The 18,346-nt window shown below is 40.9% G+C and overlaps 1 protein-coding gene across 1 annotated transcript in view; it reads right to left on the bottom strand.

Annotated features, from left to right (window-relative positions):
- Window positions 1-3,363: 3,363 nt before the first annotated feature.
- GMPR (guanosine monophosphate reductase) overlaps window positions 3,364-18,346 on the bottom strand; it is a 40,700-nt gene continuing 25,717 nt past the window's right edge. The window contains exons 6-9 of the mRNA XM_060774862.2: window positions 15,994-16,100; window positions 12,846-12,888; window positions 6,323-6,482; window positions 3,364-4,160 (exon numbers count right to left, since the gene is read on the bottom strand). Of these exons, the coding sequence (XP_060630845.1) occupies window positions 3,980-4,160; window positions 6,323-6,482; window positions 12,846-12,888; window positions 15,994-16,100 (491 nt within the window). The 3' untranslated portion in view covers window positions 3,364-3,979. The remainder of the gene's footprint in view (window positions 4,161-6,322; window positions 6,483-12,845; window positions 12,889-15,993; window positions 16,101-18,346) is intronic.

Here is an 18,346-nt window from a genome sequence, read left to right as displayed (position 1 = left end):
CACTTGACCTCAGGCATTACAGCAAAGGAGGGGGGAATGCCAGTGGTTAAGCTGTATTATTGATGCATAGTAAAACTGTATTCTGAATTTATTTCTTTAGAGCTCATTTTGTCTCACTATCTTTGTGCTGTATTTATGCATCCTTGCAGTCATTTTAAATGTGCCTGCAGCAAATGGTAACACTTGGACGTTTTATGCAGTTGTCTTTGGCTTTTGTTGCTGCGGCCAAATTTTATGTTGAAGATTTGAGAAATGGAGATCACAGTTCAGATGCAGAGATTGTTTTTAAGGTATGTTGCTCCATTGCCCTATGTTTTCAACAGTAGCAGCAGTGCCAGCATTTCAAGCTCCAAGAAAGACAATAAAGTAAATCTTAGACATTGGCCCCTTGAGAGGCATGATGGGCTAAGCCTGCCTCCTGAACTAAAATAAAAATTGAAGGTAACACATACAAACCACATCTTCTGGGTGTGTTGAGGTAATGTCTACTTTTTGGGGTGCCCATCTTCTGTTTTAGAGCTGAGATAAATCTTATTTTTAAAAGGAAGTAAAGCAGAAATCAACGACATTATTGAACAAGACTTTTAAAAGCCCAGGGGCAGTCCAAAGTATCAAAAATTGTAAAGCAAGTCTAAGGAAAAGTAAAGAAGGATCTTTTTAGCCCAAAATTAGTGAAGAATCTGCTATACAACCGTGAAAAAAGTGCCCCATATAGAGTTTTAAAACTAGATGTTTCTTGTGTTTAAATAAATAAAAAAATTCAATATATATTTAAAATGTTCATATTTTGAGTTTGAATGAATTAATCCAAATGGGAGAGAAATTCATCACGGTTTTGTGCATATTAAACACTTTGCATCCATTTCGTCCTGCGCTTTGGTGGTATTATTGAGAACTATTTCATTTAACCACACATGAAAACTGTTGTGTCAAATGGTTGAAGAGATACAGAATTTGCTCTCACCTAAAACATAATAGGGGCAGCTTGAGGAGTAGAGTAGTAGAGAATTCCTAGTGACCAAGCTTATCCACACTGGGCTGAGCCATGTACCTGCATCCTCCAAGCTTTCCATATAGCATTTCTGAACTCCCTTCTCTCCCACAACTTTGCTATGTCACATGGGGAGCGGGCAGGATTGAAGGAGCATCTGTCTCTGTCTCCATAGAAGTTTCCATGATGTTGTAATGATTTCATATGTGCCAATCAGCCACAGACAGACTCTTCTCTGATTTTGCCGGTTTCCCATGAGACATTGAATGGCTGCACAGAAGAGGGAGGCTTTGTAGAAGGAAAAAAACAGTACCAACCTGTGTATGTGTCACTAACATTATACCAGCCACTGCTCAAAAAGGTTGTGAGGACAACCCTATATGTATAAGATGTCCTAAATTATATTAAATAATCCCCCAATTTCAAGGGATACATGAATAATGGCACCAGATTGTTGGCAGGAAAGTTTTTGTATTTTAGTGGCTTAATAGCAAAAAACAGCCATTTATGTAGCCTGATAAAAGATTTAGATTTTTTTTTAAGCTGTCAAGAAAAATACGTTGTTAATGCCAGTTTCTATATATAAATCAGTTCATAAAAACTGTATTTTTTAGACTACAACATCCAGAATACTCCACTAAGCCATACTTGCTATAGGATTATGGGAACAAGAGTCCAAAAAAGTAAACAAAAAAGTGAACTCCCAAAACCGTATTTCTTCAGCACAGTTGGTTCCAATAATGTACTTGAAAAACACTTTGGATATTGATGTCCTTCTGCAACTATCCCAGGAAAATTCAAATTGATGTTAGATCTGGCTACCTGGTCCTGTTTATAAAGTGTTATCGTATTCTGCTCTCTGAAGAATGTATGCTTATCTGCCTCTTTCCTAGGTAGTTCAACCTATGTAATTTAAATGACAGCAAATGCCATCTTTTTTTCTTTTTCTTTTTTGCCTGCTCACTTGTAACCAGTGTCCTGTATCTTCCTTTTTCTGCCTATGTACAAATATGCCATGTCATACTGAAAGCAGTTTTATAAAAGGAAGGCTGCTGGGAGTGCCTATGGTTTGCAGACACTTAAAGTAAATGTAGCAAGTGCTCAGAAATCTTCAAAGGGCAAACCTCTTGAGCCCCTTCACATAAATAATGCAACTATTCATTTAAGAGAATGAAGCAGATGGATTTGGGGACATGATAAGGACTGGACGGTTTCCTTGCTGAAGACTAATGATGCCAATGTCAGAAAAATGACGAATGCAGAAGGTAAACTGCTTGCACTATCTGGAGACAAGGAGGCCACACAGAAGCCAAACTTTTTATGTTTAGGTCTGTTTCTTCTGATAATGAACTGTTGCAGTATGAGCACTACATGTACTTCCCTCGTTCTGTCCCTTCATCCCAGGAACAACCACAATGACAGCTTGTTTTACAGCTGACAAGAAGGCTAAAGACACACGTTTTGGCAACAGCTGATGCAAATTAAAAATCACAATAAAATTGTGCCATTTGTCAAGATGCAATCTCTTGGGGCTGAAGATCTGTTGCCGTGGATCTTCTTAAAAGCATAGCATACATTTGTTCATTAGTGCCAGAAAAAAACTCTATATGTTTTTTTCTGAAACTGTTAACTGAGAACTGTTGTGTGTTCTCAGCCTTTCCCAACCTGGTACCTTGTAATGTTTTTGGATTCCAGATTTTGTGTTCCCTTGACATTTGCCATGATAGTTGGGGCTGATAGTAGGTGCAGCTTTGTGTGTGTGTGTGTGTGTGTGTTTGTACACACACACAACCCAACCTATCGTCTGTGGACCACCAGTGGTCCGGAAGAACGAAAATATGGTCTGTGACCTTACCATTACTACACAGTTAACTTGAAACCACGCAGTAACAAGAGCGACTGGTCTTGCGAAACGTTTTTATAGTGCCGAGGCAACAGGGATGTCGGGAGGGGAGAGACTGGCTACCCACAAAAGATTACGATTTCCACATCAGCTCTGGATTATTAAATATGGTTTTCTGTGGGCGAGCAAATGGCAACTACTAGGTGGTATATGTTTTGTATCAGAAACTACAGCTGATGTTGTCTATCCAATGCAAATTTCTGAATCTGCACCCCAAATAACCAAACTGAATCTAAAGTTGACCAAAAACTGATTCGTAACCCTTTTGGTACTAATGTTAGAGAGTGATCCCTGGTCAAAAAAAGGTTGGGAACCACTAATATAAGAGCGCCAGCATGAAGAAAGGTGTCCAAAAAGGTCAGAAAAACTGTTCTTTATCCGACATGCTTTTGTCCCTAAAATACTTTCCTTGGATAGAAAAGCAGGACAACTTTCTATATTGGAACATGTCCCCAGCAAAGTATTACAATAAGATTAATATAGCCATTTAATCAGTAGTTTTCAGAACATAGCACATATCTTAAAAATCCAAGCACTTAATGTCACAGTGAAAACAAAGCAGCATCTTTTACTTCTAGAGCCGGCTTGCTGGGCATCATATCCCTGCAGTGAGCATCTTCCATTTTTCAAACTTGGCTTCCTCTTCTTCTGACTTCCATGCCATGTTGCAAGAACAGCTGAGACTGGTCATGCCAATGTCAAAACCTGGGTAGATTTGCTTATAAATGATAACAGGAATTGTCCCAACAGGCAGATAGTTATAACACTAGAGAGGAGATTTTCATGGATCATCATCAAACTAGATTTCTCATTTAAATAAGCAAGGCCACAATATGACAGTGCCGTTGTATTTTGAACAACAAAAATGATCATGAGCACAGATGCAGTTTATTACTTGTCCTCCTGAGGCTTTTTCCAACCACCATAATAAATAATGATGAATTATTACCCCACTTTCTTAGGAGTACACCAACAGGAAGCTGCACTGCAAAAAAAAAAAAAAAAAAAAAACCCCAACCTGAAAATAAAAAGGGAAAAGCCAGCATGTATCGGAACTCCAAGCTCCTGGTATTTTCCTCTTTGGCTTAAGAGAAGACTTGGTTGTGCTGCTGAGTGACTCGAATAAAAGTTGTCCTTCGACTAAGCTCTTTCAGCTTGGCAGCTCCCACGTAGGTACAGGTAGATCGCAGTCCACCCAGGATATCACGGATGGTGTCTTCCACGTCCCCTCTGTAAGGCACTTCCACGGTTTTGCCCTCTGAAGCTCTAGAGATGAAGAAGAATTCATTTTTATTGATGGAATGTTATTTTCGGTTTGCTCTTTGAAAAAAAAAAACTCTGCTATTTTAGAGAAATGCTTTTCTCTGTTGCAAAGGAGGACTTTCAAGCACAAGGCTTCTCCATATACAGTTATTTTTGTTTGTGCTCCTAAGTGAAAACCCATCTAACTAATGAGATCAAATTGGTAACAGCGCAGATGTGTTTACTGCCTTTATAAATGTTCTGAACTTTTGAGTGGGTGGGAAGGGACAACTGGAAATGAAATTAAGATAGCATTCTCCAGAAGCGCATTTCTAGCTGTCACTAAGTAACCTGTGACCTCATAGCTATTTGGATGGCAGCCTGATACCAGTGTACCTCTCTCTCTTCTCATGTTTACTTGTTGCAGAGGAGGTGTTCATCACTGCATGGAATAACCCCCACCATAAGCAAAATACACCCATTGCCTGTGCCCCCCGTGCAACATTTTAGAGGCCAGTGGAGAGCACTGGGCTGGAGAAATTTCCAGCTCCATCTTTATAGTTGAACACACACTAAAATCATCATCCTCCAGAAGTTCTAGCTGGTCTCAACAATACTATCTGGTTATAGCAGTGGTTCTCAACCTTCTTAATGCCACAGCCCCTTAATACAGTTCCTTGTGTGGCGACCCCCAACCATAAAATTATTTTCATTGCTTCTTCATAACTGTAATTTTGCTACTGTTATGAATTGTAATGTAAATATCTGTTATGCAGGATGTATTTTCATTCACAGAACCAAATTTGGCACAAATACCTGATGCGCCCAAATTTGAATACTGTTGGGGTTGGGTGGGGGGAATTGATTTTGTCATTTGGGAGTTGTAGTTGCTAGGATTTATAGTTAACCTACAATCAAAGAGCATTCTGAACTTCACCAACGATGGAATTGAACCAAACTTGGCACACAGAACTCCCACGACCAGGAGAAAATACTGGAAAGGTTTGGTGGGCATTGAGCTTGAGTTTTGGAGTTGTAATTCACCTACATCCAGAGAGTATTGTGGACTCAAACAGTGATGGATCTGGCACAAATCCGCAATATGCCCAAAATGAACACTGGTGGAGTTTGGGGAAAATAGACCTTGACATTTGGGAGTTGCAGTTACTGGGATTTATAGTTTACCTACAATCAAAGAGCATTCCAAACCCACCAATGATAGATTGTGTTTTCTGATTGTCTTTGGCAACCCCTCTGACACTCCCTGGTGACCCCCCCCCCAGGGGTCCCGACCCCCAGGTTGAGAAATACTCGGTTATAGGGAAATAGCCAAATGCTTCGCAGCCACTCTCTGTTCTCTGCTGGCCACTAAATTGCCATGTTAGGTGGTTCCTCATAGGCACAAGTTGAGTCCTGGGAAGAGGAGACAAAGCAGAATTCTACTTGAGAAGAGCTTTATGCTCCATCTCCTCATACAGGATCTCAGTCTTTGCTTCCTTTGGAAACCTGCAGTACGTGATTATGAATGGATCTAAATTGCTTGATACCTTCATGATCATTTTAATCATCTTACTCTTGGACTGTCTGAATCAACATCGCTGAAGTGCCAGAATGCATCTGGTTGCCATGTGATCATTACTATAAAACAGAAATATATTGGTCCTAGAGTCTAATCTGAGAAATAAACAATATAAATGTTCCGAATCTCCAGGACAATCTTGATTTATTTTACATACATCTTACCTCATTCATTAAAGTCCAGACTTTGATGGAGTATCAGAGGAAGGCGAATCAATCGACTTAATGAACTATTATAACCTGAAATGCTTATTCCATCCAAAAAACAACTAGATGCTATCAAGTAATAGAAAACTATTTGTAAACACTCCCCTGAATCTTGTTTGCATTAATCATATTTTTTGCACTTTTAATATAAAGAGTTAGCATCACAACATGTGCTTTCACCAAAATGGCCAACAGTATTTTTGAACAAGGCAAGGCTAGTAGAAGATCCTCTGCTCACCTGTAAAAACAGAAATGGGGAAAGGGCAGCCTACAGCTAGGCCGCAAAGTCTTTTTGTAATGCTCATAAACTTAGGTGTATGCCATTTGCTGCCAGTTACAACATTAAAACATGAGATTTCAGAGAGGGGAAATTAAATTGAAAAACAGAGTATTGCTGGTACCTGTATTCTGCAACACCTCCCGCATGTTTCTTCATTGCTGTGTCGGAGCTCATCCCATAGAAGAGCTTCATTTTCTTGCCGTTTTTTTCAATGACTTCCCCCGCACACTGATCATGCCCTGCAAACATGCCCCCGAGCATCACAAAGTCGGCACCAGCTCCTGTGATTGGCAAAAAGAGAGCATGGGAGTGATTGTGAACAGAAACATAAAGGGCAAGTGAACACAGAGGTGAATATGATTCCTAACCAAGCAGCATACATCAATGCAAGCAACTTATCAATGTGGAAGTACCACATATACCAGGCATGGGCAAACTTGGGCCGTCCAGGTGTTTTGGACTTCAACTCCCACAATTCCTAACAGCGTATTGTGGAAGTTGGAGTCCAAAACACCTGGACGGCCCAAGTTTGCCCATGCCTGATATATAATGTATCCATCGACCTCAGGTCGGTGTTTCTTTTAGGTCTTCCTGGAATGGACTAAGACCTTGACTTTCACAATTCAGAGAAACGGATTATTCCTTTTTGATAACAGTTAAGGAACAGTGCTCACACTGACCTGTGGATAGGTCAACCCAGGTTTTTGGGGTTTATTTTTTGTCTAAAATTTCCAGATTCACACATGAATATATAGAGTAATGTTTCTATTACATAGACAACAGGAGGAAATCTAAAGACAAGAAATTGGGAAAGAGAAGACCTCATGTGTGTCCTTTGCCCAGAAGCCCACATTTTGTAAAAAAGACCATCATCATATCACCTTCATGCAGCGAGGAAAAAGTCATTAGGATTTTGGCCTTCATAAATAAGAGTATATTGTGTCTAGATCCAAGGAAGTCATGCTACCCTATTATGCCTTGGTCAGACCACATACTGTGTCCAATTCTGGGCACCACAGTTTAAAGGAGATGCTGACCAGCTAGAATGTGTCTGGAGGAGGGTGACTAAAATGATCAAGGGTCTGGAGAACAAGCCCTATGAGGAGCAGCTTAAAGAGCTGGGCATGTTTAGCCTGCAGAAAAGGCTGAGAGGAGACATGATAGCCATGTATAAATATGTGAGGGGAAGTCACAGGGAGGAGGGAGCAAGCTTGTTTTCTGCCGCCCTGGAGACTAGGACGTGGAACAATGGCTTCAAACTACAGGAAAAGAAATTCCACCTGAACATTAGGAAGAACTTCCTGACTGTGAAAGCTGTTCAGCAGTGGAACTCTGTGGTGGAGGCTCCTTCTTTAAGTAGAGGCTAGATGGCCATCTATCGAGAGTGCTTTAATTGCGATTTTCCTGCTTCTTGGCAGGGGGTTGGACTGAATGGCCCACAAGGTCTCTTCCAACTCAGTGATTATATGATGCTATTTATGTATATGGTTCCATCAATTCAGATTGTGCTTTACAAGTAAAACGAGAAAACAGCCAGCCCCATTAAAGATATACAATTATATACTTTTTTTTCATGTCAGGAGCGACTTGAGAAACTGCAAGTCTCTTCTGGTGTGAGAGAATTGGCCGTCTGCAAGAACATTGTCCAGGGGATGCCCAGATGTTTGATGTTACAATCAACAGCATTGGATTACCTCACTTCCAGTCCCATCATATCATAGAATTGTGTCAAGGCCCTAGAGATCATAGAGAGGTAACCTCTCTAGTTATTTGCAGAGGGACATATACTACAGAATCACCTGGCAGACCTGGCAAAATCCCACAAAGACCATTCACCTTCTCAGGTACAGGTAAGTGAAACCATGGGTATGGGTTCCAAGGATAAAAGGGTAATACAAATATTAAATTATGCAATGTAATTGTAAAACAAATTGTTCAGTTAGAAATACAAAAATGCAGTATAACAGACAGCATGCCAACAAGTACACAATAATATAAAATGAATTAATTATGTTTTGAGGGTCATTGGCCTAGAAGAATGAAATGGGGAATGTATCAGCATGTATACACACAATGCCGTGAACATCAGAAGATTCATGCTTTTTGGGGTCCAAAGGGATCCAGGTCAGAATTCTGTTGGTGCATTTTGCTAGCAGTTGCACTTGGTTCTGAACTGTAAAGCAGCAGACAAAACCTCCCAGTTCTGAAAAACGTATTTGTCTAATGTCTTCCTTTCTTTGTATTTGCTGGCACCGTCTAAGCCAGTACAGTTATGCCAATACAGCACACCAACAAGATTTTGGCCCAGGAAGGCTTCCTATCCCATTCACTACCATTTGAAAAAAAGATTTATACTACTATCATAAATAACACTCAAACAAGAGAGTTTTTCTGCAACTGGAGGATTGTTGACTACCATTTAAATCAGGGGTCCTCACACTAAGGCCTGGGGGCCGGATACGGCCCTACAAGGTCATTTACCAGGCCCTTGCTCAGGGTCAACTACTTGAAAGCACACAACAACAATCCTATCTCATCAGCCAAAACCATGCCCACACTTTCCATTGAAATACTTATAAGTTTCTATTTGTTAAAATTGTTCATTTTAATTATTGTATTGTTATAAAATGTTTTTTGCACTACAAATAAGATATGTGCCGTGTGCATAGGATTCATTCTTTTTTTTTTCAAATTATAATCTAGCCCTCCGGCAGTTTGAGGGACTGTGACCTGGCCCTCTGTTTAAAACGTCTGAGGACCCCTGATTTAAATCTTTGACATTTCTCTCCTTTTGTGCAGTCAGAATGTTATTTTTGAATTTTTTTCATGTCAGGAGTAACTTGAGAAACTGCAAGTTGCTTCTGGTGTGAAAACTGGCCGTCTGCAAGGATGCTGCCCAGGGGACGCCTGGATGTTTGATGTTTTACCATCCTCATGGGAGGTTTCTCTCATGTCACCACATGGGGAACTGGAGCTGACAGAGGGAGCTCAACCCGCTCTCCCCAGATTCAAACTGCTGGCCTATTGATCAGCAGTCCTGCCGGCACAAAGGTTTAACCTATTGCGTCACAGGGGGTTATTTTGAAATAATAGACATATATTTTCAAATCCTGTCTAGTTGGGTGCCAGAACTGTACTTCACAGGAGGCACATTTTCACTTACATGGAAACAAGCAGAGACTAGAGAAACTATCCAGGCATGTACAGCATTAGCAAAACAGTACACATTTTTGAACGGAAAACTAAATGTTGGAGGGCAGGAGAAGAGATTTAAAGATGGGCTCAAAGCAAGCCTTTAAAACTCTGGCATAGAAACTGAGAACTGGGAAGCCCTGGCCCTTGAGCGCTCTAGCTGGAGGTCAGCTGTGGCCAGCAGTGCTGTAAAATTTGAAGAGTGAAACCCCGACCAAGACTACCTTCCACCTGGAAACCAAAGCCCTCACTGCAGGAGAAGATGCAGATCAAGAATAGGGCTCCATCCACAGTCACCTACGGACCGCACCAGTACACTGACCTTGGAAGACTATCCTACTCGGACAACGAGGGATCGCCTAAGTAAGTACATTTTTGAAGTACCATCTTTGTTTGTTTAATTCCTGGAAAGCCTCCTATTGAAATAAGCATCTTTTTTTCCCTCTCGCGGCTATGATTCACCCTTATATTGAAACACGGTGTCGAGTCTGAATTATCTTCCAGCTCTTGTTTCAAAGAGATAGGTGGTGCCAACATGGCAGAAATGCTAAGCAGAACTACTGAAGTGTTTTTATTGATTTTTAAAGAGAAAGGAGCGTGCTAAGCAGATTGTTGCAGGCCTCTAAATCAATATGCAATGCTTTCAGGAACAAGCATGTCATTATTTCATCTCTGAAAATATGTCAATCCATGCAATGTGGGCTGACGGTCTAGCTGAGAGAAATCTACTTGGTTCTCCCCTTGACATCTGTATCCTCACCACCTTCAAACTAAACCACTCCTGAGTTCATAAATGGTTCCAGCCCAGCTTACCTATCTTAACGTATCTCTCACTATGAACCATCTAGGGATTTAAGATTATCTGGGGAGGCCCTGCTCTCAATCCCTCCTTCCTCGCAGGCACATTTGGTGGGGATGAGGGACAGGGCCTTCTCGGTGGTGGCTCCTTCCCTAGGGATATTAGATTGGCTCCCTCCCTTCTGACCTTCAAAAAAAAGTAAAAACCTAGCTCTTTGAACAATCCTTTGGAAATGCAGTGCAATAGACTAACACGGAATTATGTAAGTTTGAAACATGGAATGGCCAAAACGATGCTACTGGAAAGTGAGATTAACAGGAAGACATTGGTTATTATATATTTTTAATGATTTTGTATTGTATTGATTTTATATTGATTTTATAATGCTGTTTTAAACGTTTTAATTGTATATTGTGGATTGTTATGGCATTGAATTGCTGCCAATTTGTAAGCCACCTTGAGTCGCCTTCGGGCTTGTAAAAGGTGGGATAGAAATATCGTAAATAAATGGATTTAAGAGAGGCGTGCAGCTTGTGTGCTGCACACCTCAGTTATGGGTCACCATCCCCAAGGGCTTTCTCCTGCACATTATCTTAACAATGTTCCCATGTTCCTTTGCGATTCATTTGTTCAAAGTGTGCTTTTATCTGTTTACATTCATGTATACGTTCTGTTCAACCTACTTCCTTCAAGCATGTCGCATGTGTATGTGGTTCTACAATGCAGGCATAAATATGTAACAATATGTAACAAGATTTGAAAAAAATTATGTTCCTGGTTTGAAAGTGTTAATTCCTGTTTAATTGTGAGGTAATTAATTTGAAAGTAGCTATTATACTCCAGAAACTTTGTTTTTGTGACTGCCATTTTTAACCTTTTAACAAAGTTTTTGCAATTTAATAAACTTTTTCCATGTTTTAATGATAGAATCAATAATAATAATATTTGTATCAAAAGCATTGGCTAAATAAGTATAAAACTGATAAAAATAGAAGGAGCACAAGCAGCTAAATATTTTTTGACCAAAACCAAGTAACAGTGACCATATTTTCTGTAGCTTTAAACAATTCTTCCTCTGTACCTGAGGCAGGACATTGTGGACAAGCATAAAAATGCGGAGCTGTTTGTTCTGCTCCACAGTCGCACAAGGTGGAGGATTCTTTTCGGTAATGCCATTTTGCCAGGTTGTCTTTTGATCTGCCCACTCTTAAGTCTGTTCAGGTTGCCCATTCTTAGTTTGCCCAATTAGAACCAATCAGAAAAAGACATTTATAACCCAGGAAAAAAATCGTGTTACATAGTGTTAATATTTTAATAAAGCTAATCTTTCACTGTTGGTGCATGCTCAAAATAGCAAGAAATAATGGCTGAAATCCTGCTGGGAATATGCGTCTTTCTAAGTAGTATTGCAGGAACTGAAATTGTGCATTTGCTTAATATTCATATCTAATAGAAAGCCACTGTTACAGGCATCACATTAGCCCTGATCTGCCCTGCATCAATCTTGATGTGCACTGGGCACTGAGGATTCACGGGGGCACTTTGCTGGTGTCCTCACAATTCAGTAAAGTGATTTCTTAGCTCCTCTGCTTTGAAGGTAAGTATATATAAAGTTACATAACTGCATGTATAACTGATAGAATTCCAGCAAAAAATCTGGGGGAATGTCTCTGTGAACTAGCAGGGACATTTATATATAAAATAATTGTGGACCTTACAATGAAAAACTATATTTTCAGAGCCATCATAGTTAATTATGCCAAATTTAAAAGCAAAAAATGACATGTCACCAAAATCACAATTCATCTGTTAGATAGGGAGCCCTCAGTGGAACAATGGGTTAAACCCTTGTGCCCAGAGGTGAGAGCAGGTTGAGCTCCATCTGTCAGCTCTAGCTCGCCGTGCGGGGAAATGAGAGAATAATACTAATAATAATACTACTAATAATAACTATTTATATTCTGCTCTATCTCTCCAAAGCGACTCAGAGCGAATTCCAAACATAAAATGCAAACATTCAATGCCCAAATACAACAATACATCCATACTAACAAAATTTATACAACCCAACATATAAACACGAATTATAACTTAACAAACTAAAATTAAATAAAAAGCACAGCCTGTTATAACAGACCTAAGACAAAACACCAACATTGAATGGCAAGGATAATTTACCATTTCCTTGGGGCCTCCCACAAGGATGGTAAAATATCAAACATCTAGGCGTCCCCTGGGCAATGTCCTTGCAGACGGCCAATTCTCTCACACCAGAAGCAACTTGTAGTTTCTCAGGTTGCTCCTGTCACAAAAAAAAAACTGTTAGATGTTAGAAACCCAAATAAAACTGATCCTACATAAGCCTAGAAAAGGGGTGGATATTGCAAAGCCCTTCCAGATGTGTACAGGTAGTAAATCCCAGAATTACTCTTCACTAGTGCTGATGTCCCACAACATATGGAAGGTTGCATGATTGTCACCCCTGGCCTAAAGTGTAATTTGAGCAACCCATCAGAGATATTTCAAAGAGAATAGGCAATTGAAATAGGTAATATTTCAAAGAGAATAGTTAAATTAATTAATATGAATCCAGAAACTATGCCACAAAAGACTGCAATGATTTTTGCACTCCTTGCCTAACCAATATACTCACCAAAAGCCTTGGCAACATCTCCTGGACAGCTACATCCCCCATCCTAGAGAAAAGAGGGAGAAAAGGGAAAGTCAGTAATCACCCAACTTTATTCATTTATGCTAAAAGCAGTTCCATATATACACAGATCTGTATGGAACAAGAATGTGTTAATCGCTAGGGGGGTGCAAAATGGCAGGATTTCAAATTTCAGGTCATCTCCCCACCTCCCATCCCCCGTTTCTGTTTTTGGAAAGATTCTTCCCAAAACAGAAAAGGAAACTCCAGATCCTGAATTACAAATCCAAACAGCCTCCATCCTGATCTCCCAGAATCTTAACAAAAACAGAACGAGAGGCACCTGAAATTCGAAACAAAAAAAGAATGGATTTCTGCTGTTTCGCACATCCCTATATTTGCCTCTTCGTCAAAGCATCTATTGAGTGTGCATTTGTCATTATAATTTGCATTTAGTTAAAGAGTGCTAGCATGGCGTGGTGGTTTGACTATTGGGACTGTGGCTCTGGAAACCAGGATTTTGAATCCCCACTTGGCCATGGATACTCACTCGGTGACCTTGCTCAAGTCACATTCTCTCAACCTCAGAGGAAGGCTAAGGCAAACCCTCTTTGAGGAGATATTGCCAAGACAACCCTGTAGCAGGTCCATCTTAGGGTTAGGCTAAAGGTAAAGGTTTTCCCCTGACATTAAGTCCAGTCGTGTCCAACTCTGAGGGTTGGTGCTCATCTCAATTTCTAAGCCGAAGAGCCGACGTTGTCCGTATACACCTCCAAGGTCATGTGGCCAGTATGACTGCATGGAGCGCCGTTACCTTCCCGCCGGAGCAGTATCTATTGATCTACTCACATTTGCATGTTTTCGAACTGCTAGGTTGGCAGAAGCTGGGGCTGACAGCGGGAGCTCATGCTGCTCTCCTGATTCGAACCTGTGACCTTTCAGTCAACAAGTTCAGCAGCTAAGTACTTTAATCCACTGCGCCACCAGGGGCTACCTCTTAGGGTTACCTCTGAAAAAAGAAACCTTAGAGATCATGTCCTACTGAAAAGTCCTACTGTGTAGGAGATTGAAAATGCAACCCAGAGGTGTAATATGATTTTTGTTTGGCCTGCCTCATTGCTGCAGAGTAGACACTGTGAAAAAACCTTCCTGATTTCTGGTCAGATTCCCTCCAGGAACTATGCTACATGCACTCTAGCTGTTGCCCAGCCTGCTTCACTGCCCACAGGTCTTATGTAAATCAAAATATATTACAGATCACAACATGGAATTAGGAATGTAGGAATGCATGTATCAATAGTACTTGCCAGCTCTCGTAAAACTAAGTCCTCAATAGAAATGCCTGCTCTTTCAGCCAGAGCATTCAGGAATCTGTCAGATTCCCTAAATCTCCAAGGGTAAGGAGGATCTGCCACTACCAAATAAGTTCACAAGGAAATGATCTGCCCTGACAACGAGGTTATTGAAATCCCCTCTAAAATCAGATTGTTCTCCATTTGAGGGCAAAAAACAAATCTTGGGTATGCTCTGCTTCCTGCGTTGGACCAACCAAGGGGCTGAGACAGCTCCATAGTTGTCATGGTAGCCATGAAGTGGAGCACCCGGTGGCGCAATGGTTAAACCCTTGTGCCAGCAGGACTGAAGATCGATAGGTCAGAGGTTCGAATCCGGGGAGAGCATGGATGATCCAGTTCCCCATGCGGTGACATGAGAGAAGCCTCCCACAAGGATGGTAAAACATCCAAACATCTGGGCGTCCCCTGGACAATGTCCCTGCAGACTGCCAATTCTCTTGTCGCTCCTGACACGAAAAAATGTTATGAAGTCCTAAACTGGCCGCATCAAGACAGCCTCAGTGTGTATATTGAAATCCCCCTAGGATTTTCCAACACAAATTGTGAAACCAGCTCCACCAGCTTATACAATTAGACCGCTGGGAAGCAGGGCAGGGAGTATACCAGCAGTCTCCCTGTTCTGTTTCTTTGGCTTAACATAAGGTACAACCCCACAAAACTGGTTCCTGGGTGAATGGATTTACTCATGAAGAAGATGAAATTCTTATGGATGATGGAAACCATGTTACTGTCCATGGAGTTCAAGCTTGACTATTGTAATATATTGAAGACCATTCTGGTGATGATCTTGGCATAAAAAGGGGATGAGTTATTGGATGTCAACATTACATGATCCATGATAGTTTAGATCAGTGGTTCCCAACCTTTTTTTGACCAGGGACCATTTTGACCAGGTACCACTCTCCAACATTAGTACCAAAAGAGTTACGAATCAGATTTTGGTCAACTTTAGATTCGGTTTGGTTATTTGGGGTGCTGATTCAGAAAATTGCATTGGATAAACCACATCAGTTCTAGTTTCTGATACAGGATGGGTGATTTATTTCAAATGTGAAGTTTCACTTCTGGAGGCTTCCATATATGTCAAATTAATCCTTTGTCAGGGAGCTTCAAAAAACACCAGGACTGTGGCGCAGCTGGCTGGGAGTCAGCTGCAGTAAGATCACTACTGATCAAAAGGTCATGAGTTCGAAGCCAGCCTGGGTCAGAGTGAGCTTCCTGACCAAAATTGTGTAGCTTGTTGTCGACCTTTTCAGCCTGAAAGACAGTTGCATCTGTCAAGTAGGAAAATTAGGCACCACTTATGTGGGGAGGCTAATTTAACTGATTTACGAGGCCATAAAAATCTCCAGGAAGTATGCAAAGAATGAGGAAGCGACAGCTCCCCTGGTGGCCAGAAGCTGGAATGTTAAATAGCCACTGAGTGTCTGTCTATATATGTTGTGACTCTATGGCATTGAATGTTTACCATGCATATGTACATTGTAATCCGCCCTGAGTCCCCTGTGGGGTGAGGACAAAATATAAATTCTGCAAACAAACAAACAAATCAGCACGAGGGCTAAGGAAACAGCAGTAGAGGAGCATATTTTGTCTACTCTGCTGAAGACTTTTGCCAGGCACAAGTCAAGGAACTACTATCTGGTGGAAATTCCTGATTCAGACCTTACAAAATCTCCTGCAGTCTTTTAAACTGCAGGCTCAATTTCTGAAAAGTTACCCCTGCCTTCTACTTGTTAGCATTGTGTTTCTGTTCCCCCAACTGAGTTAAGCAATTTGACACAGATCCTACTTACTGAGATAATATGCCCATTCAGTCCGTGGGCAGAGTCTGCACATTCAATCACCGCACTCAACTGTGGATAACCCACTCCAGTTTTTATCCGAGTAGTACACACAGATCCTAGGTGTTGAAAACAGGCAAAGAAACAAAGACACTAAGTAAGACGCAAGGATAGTTATGTTGACAATAATAAAACATTCAAAGTACATATTGTGATGACACCTTTATTAGGCCCACCTTTAACTACTGGTATACCATTCTTAATTTATCTACATCATTCTTAAAAGGCAATGTGAAGCATTGGGTACAATTTTCAGTATGATGTCTGACAAGTGTGGAATAAAATGGAGCCATTACTTCTTATGAATTAAGACATTCAGATATTATTAAAACTGTTAGCATTTTTGCAGCTTCCAAGATCATTTCCACATTCACTACTTTTCCGAAATGAGTGTTTCCTAATCACTTCCACCAAACCCATATTTTATTTGCTGCACAATCCCAGAACAATTACTGGCTGATGGAGAGAGGAGTTGGATAGGAGGGTCAAACTATGTTCCAGTAAGTCAGGGGTGGGGAATCATTTTTTCTGTCAAGGGCCATTTGGACATATATAACATATATAACATCATTCGCATACCATACCATCATTCATTTATACATTATAAATAAACAATGATAAAAGTAAAAAATAAAGGTTTCCCCTGACATTAAGTCTAGTTGTATCCAACTCTGGGGGGTGGTGCTCATCTCCATTCTATGCCAAAGAGCCGGCGTTGTCTGTAGACACCTCCAAGGTCATGTGGCCGGCATGACTGCATGGAGTGCCATTACTTTCCCACCGGAGCAGTACCTAAAGATCTACTTACATTTGCATGCTTTCAAATTGCTATGTTGGCGGAAGCTGGGCCTAACAGCAGGAGCTCATCCCACTCCCCAGATTCAAACCATCAACAAGTTCAGCAGCTCAGCAGTTTTACCAGCTGTGCCACCAGGGGGCCCTTATATATTATTATAATAATAAACTTTATTTGTACCCGCCACCATCTCCCCAATGGGGACTTGGAGCGGCTTACATGAGGCCAAGCCCAAACAATAATTACATAAAATAAAACCGAAAACGCAAATAATAAACAATAACAACGTCATTACATAAAACAAATGAAAACATAGCAATATAAAATTACAATCATCACAATGACAACGGGCGAGCTACATGTAATAGATAAAAGAAAGGCTGATTAAAAGCTGATTAAAAACTCAGGCGAGATAAAACAGAAACAGATTATTTGCAGAGGAGAGCTCATTATAGTGGAGGTTGTGGTACCAAGCTTTCCCACAAAGGGGGGATGTATTCCAATGACAAAACAAAAAACAAAAACATTGAGGCTGAACACTATTGTGAGGATGTAAATCTATTCATTTACATCCTCACACTAGGTTTCTAGGGTAGGGGCTATATTATATTATTATAAATGATACAATTATATTTTGAAATTCAAATTAAAGTTCCAAAGATTGTGTGCCACAAGTTGCCTGCTTCAGCTCAGCCAGCAAAAACAAGAGTGGAAGAAGCAAAATGTAGTTGCACAAGGAGAGGAACCCAGAAGCAGTTTAGGTCTGAATAGTAAGCATCACTTGGCCCACAGAAGAGCCAGTGTTGTGGCTAGAAGCAACAGGAGCTGGGTTAAGTCAGCAGACTGGGGTAGATGCCCTTCCTCACCCCAGACTAGACCAAATGATTTCATGGACCTTATACAGCCTGTGGGCCAGATGTTCCCCAGCTCTGCATTATGCCCTGCTGGGAAATTCATCCTGAAAACACCATGGGCAGAAAAAGCCCAAATTGTAGGATAAATGCCTGAGAAGCAAAAGCATCCTATTGTCACTAGGAAAAGGGAGGAAGAAGTAGCAAGCGGGGGAAAAGACCTAGTTCAAAAATAGCAACTTGCCTCCCAATTCAACACTCCACTTTTACCCCCGTATCAACTTTGCAACCACAATAAAGCAGCCAAAAAGGATCTGCACAAATCACAGCCACTGATCTTATGTGATGCAGCAATGCCCTTGACTCAGCTTGAAAAGAGCTTAAAAAGGGCTAGAGGAGGTCAGCCAGTACTTAAAAAACCTCTGGCCCCACGTTTCCCCATGTAACCTGCCTCAGCAGACATACACACCAGACAGCTGAACCCTCGTCTCTAGACAGGGAGACCATCAAAGATACTCCTTCATCCACAACAACCATGACTTGCTGGTCTTGGGTGCAAATTATTTTGCTTTAGTTGCTGTTCTAATCCTGTATTCTTAGATTTGGAACATATCCAATGTTTGTATCATCAATACCACACCTGGAATATTGTGTCCAA

Source organism: Anolis sagrei, chromosome 4, assembly GCF_037176765.1.
Source record: "Anolis sagrei isolate rAnoSag1 chromosome 4, rAnoSag1.mat, whole genome shotgun sequence".
Classification (NCBI taxonomy): Eukaryota; Metazoa; Chordata; class Lepidosauria; order Squamata; family Dactyloidae; genus Anolis; species Anolis sagrei.
Note: the sequence above shows the minus strand (reverse complement) of the source record. Positions and strands in the feature narration are given on the sequence as shown.